Source organism: Heterodontus francisci, chromosome 7 (assembly GCF_036365525.1).
Source record: "Heterodontus francisci isolate sHetFra1 chromosome 7, sHetFra1.hap1, whole genome shotgun sequence".
Taxonomy (NCBI): Eukaryota; Metazoa; Chordata; class Chondrichthyes; order Heterodontiformes; family Heterodontidae; genus Heterodontus; species Heterodontus francisci.
Window position 1 is genome coordinate 107,926,211 of NC_090377.1, and position 13,034 is coordinate 107,939,244.

The 13,034-nt window shown below is 46.0% G+C and overlaps 1 protein-coding gene across 2 annotated transcripts in view; it reads left to right on the forward strand.

The window, feature by feature from the left end:
• Positions 1-13,034, forward strand: part of iqca1 (IQ motif containing with AAA domain 1) — a 305,109-nt gene that overhangs the window by 230,502 nt on the left and 61,573 nt on the right. For both annotated transcript variants that reach the window (XM_068034609.1, XM_068034610.1), the window contains one exon: positions 7,734-7,816. In XM_068034609.1, the coding sequence (XP_067890710.1) occupies positions 7,734-7,816 (83 nt within the window). The remainder of the gene's footprint in view (positions 1-7,733; positions 7,817-13,034) is intronic.

Below are 13,034 nucleotides of genomic sequence, written 5' to 3' on the forward strand. Positions count from 1 at the left end.
TTCTGGTACCTCACTGCAGGAAGGATGTGAAGGCCTCAGAGAGGGCAGAAATGATTTATGAAAATGGTTCCAGGAATGAGGGACTTCAATTACATGGATAGATTGGAGAAGCTGAGGATGTTCTCCTCAGAGGAGAAGGTTGTGAGGAGGTTTGATAGAGGTGTTCAAAATCATGAGGTACCTAGACAGAGTAGATGGAGAGAAACTGTTCCCACTGGTGGAAGGGTCAAGAACCAGAGGGCACAGATATAAGGTGATTGGCAGAAGAACCAGTGGCAACATGAGAAAAAAGCTTTTTTACGTAGTCTGTGATTAGGATCTGGAATACCTAAGAGCGTGATGGAGGCAGATTCAATCGTGGCTTTCAAAGGGGAATTGGATAAGCACCTGGAGAGAAATGATTTTCAGGGCTACGGTGAAAGTGCAGGGGAGTGGCACTCGTTGAATTGTTATTGCAGAAGCCGGCATGGACATGACAGGCCAAATGGCCTCCTCCTCTGCTATAACCATTCGATGAGCTAAATATTTAGGTCCTGCCAATGGAGGCGGGCTGGGTATGGAAACACTGGAGCCAGCTGGCATGCCGGCTTCCCGGCCACAGTGACTTTCACCAGGTCAAGGGGGATGGCGGCCCCCAAGAACCCACCCGATTTGATAATAGCTGCAATTAAGGTAATTAAGGAGCTCATTGAGGATTCATTGCGGACCATGTTCAGATTCAGGTTGCATGTTGGGTCTTTGGCAGACCAGCTGCATGAAGGTCATGGCCACACCAACAAATTAGGAGGGGGCCCATGAAAAGGAGAACACCGTAGAGGGGGACTTGGCCATTGGCACATGGATGCCATTGGGTCACCAGAGGTTTGCAGGAAGAGTGATCAGTAAAGCGATTGCGCAGTGCTGGGGGTCATCACCCTCCTCTCATGAAGTCAAAAGAAGAGGGGCAAAGCTTCCAAACACAATTGGGAGGCCACCGGAACACAAGGAAGACAGCAGCGGGCAACGGCAGCGCAATTCTTTGATTTCGGTTCCAGTGGCTAAGAGGAGCAACATCCTCCGCAGGAAGAGCAGTGCTCCAGTGATCAGGAGGGCAGTGGAGGCAACAGAGGCCAGACACTCAACATAGGATCTACCACCAAAGACGGAGCTACCTTGAGATGACCAAGAACCAGTGCCGGAGGAGACAGTGACACCCCAGGCATATGGTCACAGAGGTTTGTGCTCTCTTCACAGAAGACCTCACACCACGCAGCACTGCTTGCCATGCCCTGCCAGTAGCTGTCAAAGTCACTGTAGCCTTGAACTTCATTGCCTCTGACTCCTTCCAAGGATCAGCTGCAGACCTTGGTGGCATCCGACAAGCAGCTGCACACCACTGCATCTCACAGGTCACTGATGCCCTTTGTGCCAAAGCTGGCCAGTACATACAATTCCAGACAGATGGGGCCTTGCAGGCACAGAGGCAGTGGACTTTGCCTCCATTGCTGGATTCCCCCAGGTGTAAGGCATGAATATTGCACTCATGCGGCCATCAAAGCACTGGCTGAGCTCCCAGTGAGATTAATCACCAGGAAGGGTTTCTACTCAATTTTCAACTGGTCTGCGACCACAACATGCAGAAGAGCTTCCTGCATGTGTGCACTACTTTCCTGGCAGCTGCCATGACTCCTTCACCTTCTGGCAGTCCTGGCTTCCACTGCTGTTCATCCCATCCCCTCAGACACCATGGCTGGAATTTAGGGGACAAAGGCTATCCCTTCAGAAGATGGCTACTCACTCCTCTATGAGAACCTGACAAAGAGGCAAGAGGAGCTACAGCGCAGCCATCTGCTCACTAGGGCAAACATTGAGCAGGTTGGGAATCCTGCGGCTAGTAACTCACCTCCTGACTCCCTAAAGCCTGTCCACCATCAACAAGGCACAAGTCAGGAGTGTAATGGAATGCTCTCCACTTGCCTAGATGGGTGCAGCTCCAACAACACTCAAGAAGCTCGACACCATCCAGAACAAAGCAGCCTGCTTGATTGGTACCCTATCCACAACATTCAACATTCACTCCCTTCACCACTGAAGCACAGTGGCAACAGTGTTTACCATCTATAAGATGCACTGCAGCAACGCACCAAGACTCCTTCAGCAGCACTTTCCAAACCTGCGACCTCTACCACCCAGAAGGACAAGGGCAGCAGATGCATGAGAACACCACCACCTGCAAGTTCCCTGCAAGCCACACACCATCCTGACTTGGAACGATATCGCTGTTCCTTCACTGTTATTGGGTCAAAATCCTGGATCTCCCTCCCTAACAGCAATGTGGGTGTACCTATGCCACATGGACTGCAGCGGTTCAAGAAGGTGGCTCACCACCACCTTCTCAAGGGCAATTAGGGATGGACAATAAATACTGGCCTAGCCAGCAATGCCCACATCCCATGAAAGAATTAAAGAAAGGATCATCTGATCCAGGCTTGTTTCAGCTGAGCCCCTCTGACTCAGGAGGAATAGCATGGTACAGAACTCACTTTGAGCTGGCTGCGAGAGCACTTTCATTGAAGACACAGCCTGGATCAAGTCAACTATTAACGCCAATGAAGGATGCAGATCTTCCAGAGGTTTCATTTGCACCACTCACAGACCCTTGCTCCCCTTCACCACTTCATGCCTCTTTTCCTGTACCGCCATTTATCAAAGGAGGCTCACACACCTGAAGGAGTACTGGCCAGACCATAGCACCAATGGGCAAGGGACTGCACAGGACGGAGAATACCAAAGTGTAGAAATGCAGTCATTAACGTAGATTGCATAGTTTCGGGGAACAGACAGACATTCCTGTAACCATCATCGTGAGCCCTACATGGCATGTTGCCTCCTTGCTGCCAGGGTAAAGGACATCAAGGAGAGGGTGCAGAATATTCTGCAGGGAGAAGGCAGTGAGCCAGAATTTGTGGTACATGTCGGTACTAATGATATAGAAAGAGCACCTACTGAGGAGCTGGGAAGGAAGTTAAAAAGTAAGGCCTAGTAATCTCTGGATTATTGCCAGTGCCATGTGCTAGTCAGAGTAGAAATAGGAAGATAGGGAGGATCAATGCATGACTTAAGGCATTGTGCAGGAGTAGGGTTTTCAGAATCTTGGGACCTTAGGACTAATTCTGGGTCAGGAGGCATCTATTCAAAAGGGATGGGTTACACTCAGCAGGACTGCGATTAATATGCTCGCAGCGAGGTTCACTGGTGTGGTTGGGGAGAGTTTAAACTAAATCAGCAGGGGGATGGGCACCAGCATATGTAAGTAGAAAAAAGGAATAAGTTGCATAAGGGAGTTAGAGTGTTGGATCGTACTCGAGGAGGAAGTAGTACCATACTAGATCGGAGAAGACTAAGAAGGACTTTGAGGAATACAAAGACAGGATTACAATGCATGTATGTAAACACACAAAGTGTGGTGAATAAGGTTGGTGAGCTAAGAACACAAATAACTGTGTGGGAATATGATGTGATGTAGAGGCAATAATGGAAATGTGGCTTAAAAATGGGGAGGACTGAGATATCATAATGTTTGAAAGGGAGGATGTCCTTGAGGGGGTAAAGACAGAATCCATTTGGTTAGAGTTGAGAACCAAAAAGGGTATGATCACATTACTGGGGGGTAATCTATGGGCTTCAAAATAGTGAGAGAGAGATAGAGGAGTACATCTGCAGGGAAACTACAGAGATGTGCAAGAAATATAGAGTGGTGATATTGGTGGACTTTAATTACCCAAATATCAATTGAGATAATGTTAGAGTAAAGGGTAAGGAGGGGAAGGAATTCCTGAAATGTGTTCAGGAGACCTTGCCTTCCCGTTCCAAGTAGGAAGGCATTGCTGAATCCGGTTCTGGGGATTGAGGTGGGACAAGTGAACCAAGTGTCTGAGGTAAGGGTAAGAATGATTATTGTATCAGAAGGTTTTAATTAGCAATGCAGAAGAGCAAGGAACAATCTAAAGTAGAACTTCTAAATTGGAAGAAGGTTGACTTCAGTGGTATGACAGGTATTCTACTCAGGGTAAAATGGATCTAAAGATTGTCAGGAAAAACTGTAACAGAACAATCGCTGATCTTAAGGAGGAGATGTTTCAGGTACAGGCTCGGTACATTCCAACAAGGGAGAAAGGTAAGGAATGATGAAGGAGATAGAGAATTTGATGAAACTGCATCAGGACGGTCACCAATGCCATCTCTAAGAAGGCAAGCCAATACATGTGCTTTCTTACCGATCCGGACAGTCAGGCTGTGAGGGCCATAGAGGTTCAGAGTCATTGCTGAATTCCCCCTGGTGCAGAGTGTCATCGACTGCATGCGTGTGGCCATCGAGGCTCCCACAGAGCAGGCAGCAGACTTCATCAAGAGGAAGGGCTTCCACTCGCTCAATGTACAAGTGATCTGCAACCACCGCAAAAGGTTCCTTTAAGTCTCAGCATGGTTCCCGGAAACAGCCACAACTCCAACATCCTAAGACAGTCCCAGATTCCTGGTTTTTTCAGGTCCGCTGCGCACCCTCAATGATGGATAATGGGTGATAAGGTCTAGCCACTGAAGACGTGGCTGCTGAGGTATAGAATACAAGAGCAGGGAGGTTATGCTGATTATGCTGGAACTGTATAACTTGTTGGTTAGGCCACAACTTGAGTACTGTGTGCAGTTCTGGTCACCTCATTACGAAAGGATGTAATTGCACTAGAGAGGGTACAGAGGAGATTTAGGAGGATGTTGCCAAGACTGGAAAAATGCAGCTATGAGGAAAGATTGGATAGGCTGAGGTTGTTCTCCTTGGAACAGAGAAGGCTGAGGGGAGATCTGATTGAAATGTACAAAATGTTGAGCAGCCTGGATAGAGTGGAGGTGAAGGGTCTATTCACCTTAGCAGAGAAGTTAGTGACAAGGGGGCATAGATTTAAAGTAATTTGTAGAAAAATTAGAGGGGAGATGAGGAAAAACTTTTTCATCCAGTGGGTGGTGGGGTCTGGAACTCACAGCCTGAAAGGGTAGTTGAGGCAGAAGCCCTCAACTCATTCAAAAGGAGTCTGGATATGCACCTCAAGTGCCGTAAACTGCAGGGCTACGGACCAAATGCTAGAAGGTGGGATTAGAATAGATGGATTGCTTTTCGGCCGGCACAGACACGATGGGCCAAGTGGCCTCTTTCTGTGCCTTAAACTTTCTATGATTCTATGAGAGGTACCACTGCCACATGACAACTCATGTGACCATCAAGCAGCCATAGGTGCTCCAAAGATGCAGTTCAGATGCCTAGATTGATCTGGTGGAGCCCTTCGGTAAGGGTCCCAGTAAGGGTCTTGCATATTGTGGTGGTGAGCTGGCAAAGAGAGAATATTGGCTTAAGGACTGAAAACAGCGAGTTGTGGTAAATGGTTGTTTTTCAGACTGGAGGAAGTGAATTCAATATTGGATTACAGAGAAAACATTCAAAATTTGCCAATAATACCAAACTTGGAGATGTGGCAAACAGTGAGGATGATACCAGTCGGCTGCAACAAGACAATTTTTTAAAAAGCAGAAGGCTTTTTGGGGAAGCAAGAAGACACTCCTTGAAACCGCACAGCAGTGAATGCAGGGCTGGCAGTCCTTTAAATATGGCACCAGCACCTGCTGTTGAGCTTCAGGACATCACTGCAGGAGTTCCTCAGGGTAGTGTCCTGGGCCCAACCATCTTCAGCTGCTTCATTAATGACCTTCCTTCAATCATAAGGTCAGAAGTGGGGATGTTGGCTCATGATTGCACAATGTTCAGCACCATTCGTGACTCCTCAGATACTGAAGCAGTCCGTGTAGAAAGGCAGCAAGAGCTGGACAATATCCAGGTTTGGGCTGATAAGTGGCAAGTAACATTCGCGCCACACAAGTGCCAGGCAATGACCATCTCCAACAAGAGAGAATCTAATCATCTCCCCTTGACATTCAACAGCATTACCATCGCTGAATCCCCCATTATCAACATCCTAGGGGCTTATATTGACCAGAAACTGAACTGGAGCAGCCATATAAATACCGTGGCTACAAGAGCAGGTCAGAGGCTAGGACTCCTCAGGCGAGTAACTCACCTTCTGACTCCCCAAAGCCTGTCCACCATCTACAAGGCACAAGTCAGGAGTGTGATGGAATACTCTCCACCTGCCTGGATAGGTGCAGCTCCAACAACACTCAAGAAGCTCGACACCATCCAGGACAAAGCAGCCCACTTGATTGGCACCCCATCTACAAACATTCACTCCCTCCACCACCGACGCACAGTGGCAGCAGTGTGTACCATCTACTAGATGCACTGCAGCAATGTACCAAGACTCCTTAGACAGCACCTTCCAAACCCATGACCTGTACCAACTAGAAGGACAAGGGCAACAAATACATGGGAACTCCACCACCTGCAAGTTCCCCTCCAAGTCACACACCATCCTGACTTGGAACTATAACGCTATTCCTTCACTGTCGCTGGGTCAAAATCCTGGAACTCCCTTCCTAACAGCACTGTGGGTATACCTAACCCAAATGGACTGCAGCGCTTCAAGAAGGCAGCTCACCACCACCTTCTCAAGGGCAATTAGGGATGGGCAATAAATGCTGGCCTGGCCAGTGACGCCTACATCCCATGAATGAATAAAAAAAAAGATGCCGCTGCCTCGGCACCTAGTTTCCTGCCTCTGGTGTTTGATTGCACGGGCCCCATGCCTCCCCTTCCTTAATTGGCCGGGTGCTGCATGATCATGGTCAGCCGGCCGCATTTCACTCATGCAGCAATGGCATCCGCTTCCAGTGCCGCCGCCAAGCCTGTGCCATTTGCTCTAAATTCCAGCCTGTGTAATTGTGTTCACGCCAAATGATTTAACATTAGCAATTACTGTATGAGTGAAATATCATGACCATGTTAATCTGAAATTGAATATCATGGAATTAGGTATTCAACATAAATTCTAAAATGATTGTCTGCAGTTAAAAAGAGATAAGGAAGAAACAAGACTCATACAAATCACGGGAAGACATTAAAACTGTCTATGTGCTTCTGTAGAATCTGAACTCGTTGGTTAGGCTCATATATTCAACTTTTTAATTTATACTGATCCCAGCTGACTTGTGTAAGGTCAGTGAATTTTCACATCCCTGACATTTCCTTGCACTTCCAGTACAAATACTTAATTAGAAAGGGTAAAATAACAACAGGAAAGCCAAATGTCTGCATCAGCCAAACTGTGCATGCTATAATGATAGCTTCACTGTAACTCAAAAGGACCAATGCACTATGTTATTTGTTTGTACTGCTGTTCTGCAGATATAAAAATTCACATGGGGACCCTTTTAAATATGATCTTTCTGTGATGTTTGTTTAACAAGCAAATCTAACTGACTAATATGACATCAGGACTGCTTATTGGAAAAGTATTGCAATTGGAGAGAGAAAGAGCATCAGTGAGATTCAGTGCTGTAGCTTTACAGTAATATGGTACCTTGGGAAGTAAATGAATTGTGTAGTTCATAGAAATACATTGCACAGAAGGAAGCCATTCAACAGTCATCAGTATATTTTCCCACCATTTAAATTAGCCTTAGTGCAATTCCTTATATACACAAGATACTCACCATAGAAATGATATCCAATAAGTGCTGATCAATGGACGCAGAGACCTGAACCATGATATAAACGTACACTCACTGAAGTTAACTTTGAATTTATATAGGACAATCGATTCCCTCTATGAAGAACTAGTTCGTGAAGGTCTACTCATACGACCAAGAAATGTGCGACTCTCTGATTTTATAGGTATGGAGAAAAATTTTCTACTTTTGCAAATGATACGTATAAGCTGAATAGGTTGATCTTTTACATTAGATTCAGTACAGTTTATAGAATGATCAGGCAATTTTTTAAGGGAACTTGTTTTTTATACATTTTTAGATCATTCATATGTTTTAAAAATGGTTACAGTCGACTTCAATATAGCACTGTGTACCTTGGAGGAGAAGGCAGCCTTATAACAGGCACATTCCAAATTCTCTCGTACAAGTATTTGGATCATGAAGTTAACAATGACTTAACTCTGGGTACTTTCACAATATCTACAATATCAAGAAGGCTGGAACGTCTTAAACCATTCTGTTCTTTTACCATAATGAAGGAGGTGTTCATTTTATAGCCAATGAGGAAATATTAAACTTCAAATGACCACTTCTAGAAGACATTGCCTAGAAGATTGGAGCAATTCCTCAAATGTCATTGGGTTCCCACCGTGAAGTGGTTTAAAAGAGGCAGAAGCTCTATACCTAAAACTGGTTGGAACCACTGTTCTGTGCGATACAGTGTATGTCCACAATGTGGCTAGCATTGTGGTAATGCAGTTGTGTATTTTACCATGAGTATTACTGATTAACGTGTCATTCACAAGGAGTTTCTTATACCTGCTGTCCACTTTGGGCACTATTGAGGATTGGCCAGACTAGTGAATGGAACTGGGAGGGGTGGACCTATCATTGGGAGCTGAGATTTTTCCCATGTAAGTCTAGGTAGTAGCTCTGCAAGCCACTGGCCCAACAGACTGAACTAGCATTGGGGAACTTGATGAGTGATGAGCGATGTTTGCCAACATAGGGAAAAGGTATGCATTTCATATCAAGCAAACATGCGTGAGTTTCACAATAGCTTGTTTGGGAGTCATTTAATCATGCTGATGGAATTCTACACATGTTGGTACCCAATTGACCAAAAAAGAACTTGGAAAAAATGTTTAAAATGTAATATGCGCCACTGAATCATGGCTTGCAGCCAACCGCTTTGCAGCCTTGAAGCCTCCAAAATCTTATAGGTCAGTATATTTGCAGAGGCATTGGAGGATCCATTGGTATAAGTCCAATGACCAGGACAAGAGGCTGATGAGGCAGGGTCACCCTGCACAGTCCAGCAGCTCCCGCCTAAGGCGAGGGGGGGTGGGGGTGGAGGGGTTGGGTGGGGTAGGGAGGATGAACGATGAGGGCGGGGGACTGGGGTGTGAACAGAAGGATGGCCTTTGCTGCTGGGGGCCCTTGGTGAGCCCTGACCAAGCCTGCAAGGAGGTCGCCTCAATTCAATGAGCGGCATCCCCGTATGCGGAGGCACCCCCCCACCGCTGGCTTAATTCCAAAAGAGGAGGTGGCATTGCACTATTGATCAAGGAGTCCATTATTGCAGTAAGGAGGGATAATATCTTAGAAGGTTCCTCAAATGAGGCCATATGAGTAGAATTTACAAACAAAAAGAGGGCAATCACTTTGCTGGGCGTGTACTACAGGCCTCCAAACAGTCAGGGAGAGTTAGAGGAGCAGATATGTAGGCAAGTCTCAGAGAGGTGTAAAAATAATAGGGTAATAATAGTAGGGGATTTCAACTTACCTAATATAAACTGGGATAGTCTTAGTGCAAAAGGCTTAAAGGGGGCAGAGTTCTTAAAGTGCATACAAAAGAGCTTTTTGAGCCATCACATAGAAAGTCCGACACGAGAAAGGGCGGTACTGGACCTAATCTTAGGGAATGAAGCCGGACAAGTGGTCGAAGTGTCAGTGGGGGAGCATTTCAGGGATAGTGACCATAACTCTGTAAGATTTAAGGTAGTTATGGAAAAGGACAAAGATGGACCGGAAATAAAGGTACTGAATTGGGTGAGAGCCAATTTCAAGATCATTAAACAGGATCTGGCCAAAGTGGACTGGGAACAGCGACTTGTAGGAAAGTCAACATCAGACCATTGCAAGTCATTCAAAAAGGAAATAGTGAGAGGCCAACATGTTCCTGTAAAGGTGAAGGGTAGGTCCAACAAGTCCAGGGAACCCTGGATGTCAAAGGATATATAGGATTGGATAAGGGAAAAAAAGGAGGCTTATGGCAGATTCAAAGCACTGAAAACAGTGGAGGTCTTAGACGAGTATAGAAAGTGCATGGGGGTACTTAAAAAAGTAATTAGGAAAGCGAAGAGGGGACATGAGAAAACACTGGCAGGCAAGATAAAGGAAAATCCCAAGCCATTTTATAAGTATATAAAGGGCAAGAGTAGGGCCCATTAGGGACCAAAGTGGCAATCAATGTGTGGAGCTGGAAGACATAGGTGAGGTTTTAAAAGATTACTTTTCATCCGTTTTCACTATGGAGAAGGATGCTGTAGGTGTCGAGATCAGGGAGGGGGATTGTGATATACTTGAACAAATTAGCATTGAAAGGGAGGAGGTATTAGCAGTTTTAGCGGGCTTAAAAGTGGATAAATCCCGAGGCCCAGATTAGATGTATCCCAGGCTGTTATGAGGCAAGGGAGGAGATTGCAGGGGCTCTGACACAAATTTTCAGATCCTCTATGGCCACAGGAGAGGTACCAGACGACTGGAGGACAGAGAATGTGGTACCATTATTCAAGAAGGATAGCAGGGATAGACCAAGCAATTATAGGCCGGTGAGTCTAACATCAGTGGTAGGGAAAATATTGGAAAAATTCTGAGGGACAGGATTAATCTCCACTTGGAGAGGCAGGTATTAATCAAGGATAGTCAGCATAGCTTTGTCAGGGGGAGATCATGTCTAACAAATTTGATTGAATTCTTCGAGGAGGTGACTAGGTGTGTAGATGAGGGTAAAGCAGTTGATGTAGTCTACATGGACTTCAGTAAGGCTTTTGATAAGGTCCTGCATGGGAGATTGGTCAGGAAGGTAAGAGCCCATAGGATCCAGGGCATTTTGGCAAATTGGATCCAAAATTGGCTTTGTGGCAGGAGGCAGAGGGTGATGGTCGAGGGTTGTTTTGCAATTGGAAGCCTGTGACCAGTGGTGTACTGCAGGGATCGGTGCTGGGACCCTTGCTGTTTGTAGTGTACATTAATGATTTAGACGTGAATCTAGGAGCTATGATCAGTAAGTTTGCAGATGACATGAAAATTGGTGGTGTCGTAAATAGTGAGGAGGAAAGCCTTAGATTACAGGACAATATGGATGGGCTGGTAAGATGGGCAGAGCAGTGGCAGATGGAATTTAATCCTGAGAAGTGTGAGGTGATGCATTTTGGGAGGACGAATAAGGCAACAGAATATACAATGGATGGCAGGACCCGAGGAAGTAAAGAGGGTCAGAGGGACCTTGGTGTACTTGTCCATAGATCATTAAAGGCAACAGCACAGGTAGATAAGGTGGTTAGGAAGGCATATGGGATACTTGCCTTTATTAGCCAAGGCATAGAATAGAAGAGTAGGGAGGTTATGATGGAGCTGTGCAGAATGCTAGTTAGGCCACAGCTGGAATACTGTGTGCATTTCTGGTTGCCACACTATAGGAAGGATGTGATTGCACTGGAGAGGGTGCAGTGGAGATTCACCAGGATGTTGCCTGGGCTGGAGCCTTTCAGCTATGAAGAGAGACTGGATAGGCTAGGCTGGTTTTCCTTAGAGCAGAGAAGGCTGAGGGGGACCTGATTGAGGTATACAAAATTATGAGGGGCATTGATAGGGTAGATAGGAAGATTTTTTTCCCTTAGCGGAGTTGTCAAGAACCAGGGGGCATAGTTTTAACGTAAGGGGCAGGAGGTTGAGAGGGGATTTGAGGGAAAAAATTTTCACGCAGAGGGTGATTGGAATCTGGAACACACTGCCTTAAGGGGTGGTAGAGGCAGGAACCCTCACAACATTTAAGAAGTATTTAGATGAGCACTTGAAATGCCATAGCATACAAGGCTATGGGCCAAGTGCTGGAAAATGGGTATAGAATAGATAGGCCAGCTTGATGGCCGGCACAGACACGATGGACCGAAGGGCCTGTTTCTGTGCAGTATAACTCTATGAGTAACAGCGGGAAGAGGTCCTTAAGTGGCTACTGATTCACAGAGGCATTATCAAACAAAATATGATACTGAGCCATATACGGTGATATTATGGCAGATCACCAAAAGCTTGGTCAAAGAGGTAGGTTCTAAGGAGTGTCTTACAGGAGGAAAGTGTGGTAGAGAGGCAGAGAGGCTTAGAGAGGTAATTCCAGAGCTGATGGCCGAGGCAATGAAGGCACGGCTACTAATAATGGAGCATTTAAAATCGGGGTCAGAATTAGAGGAGCGCAGGTATCTCCGAGCGTTGTGGGTCTGGCGGAGATTACAGAGATGGACGGATTTGAAAACAAGGATGAGAATTTGAGGTGTTGCTTAATCGAGAACCAATGTAGTTCAGTGAGCACAGGGGTAAGGGGTGAATGGAACCTGGTGCGAGTTAGGACACAGGCAGCAGAGTTTTGGATGACTTCAAGTTTATGAAGAGTAGAATGTGAGAAGCTAGCCAAGAGTACTTTGGAATAATCAAGCCTCGAGGTAACAAAGGCACCAGCTGAGTGTTTCAGGAGCAGGTGAGTTGAGGCAGGGCCGGAGTCAGGCAATGTTATGGAGATGGAAATAGGCAGTCTTAATGTTGGAATAAAAACAAGAAATGCTGGAACCACTCAGCAGGTCTGGCAGCATCTGTGGAAAGAGAAGCAGAGTTAACGTTTCGGGTCAGTGACCCTTCATCGGAACTCCGATGAAGGGTCATCCACAGATGCTGCCAGACCTGCTGAGTGGTTCCAGCATTTCTTGTTTTTATTTCAGATTTCCAGCATCCGCAGTATTTTGCATTTATTAAACTCAGATGGTGTTTTCCTTTTTGACTATAACTGTTACTGAGCTTCAAGATCAGCAGCAGGGTAAAGCAGGACTGCGTTCTGGTGCCAACTCTCTTTGGCATATTCTTCTCCATGCTGCCATTATACACTTTCGGCAACTCAGACGGGCATGCCAGAGCTGACGGCAAGCTGTTCAAATTGGCGAGACTGCGCACCAAGACCAAAGTGCAATAAGTCCTAGTCCTTGAGCTACTGTTTGCTGATGACACTGTGCTGACATCCCACAATGAAGTTTATTTGCAACAGCTGGTAGATCGGTTCTCCCAGGCCTACAAGGAGTTTGGACTGACAATCAGCGTCAGGAAGATCAAAGTTATAAGCCAGGACAGAG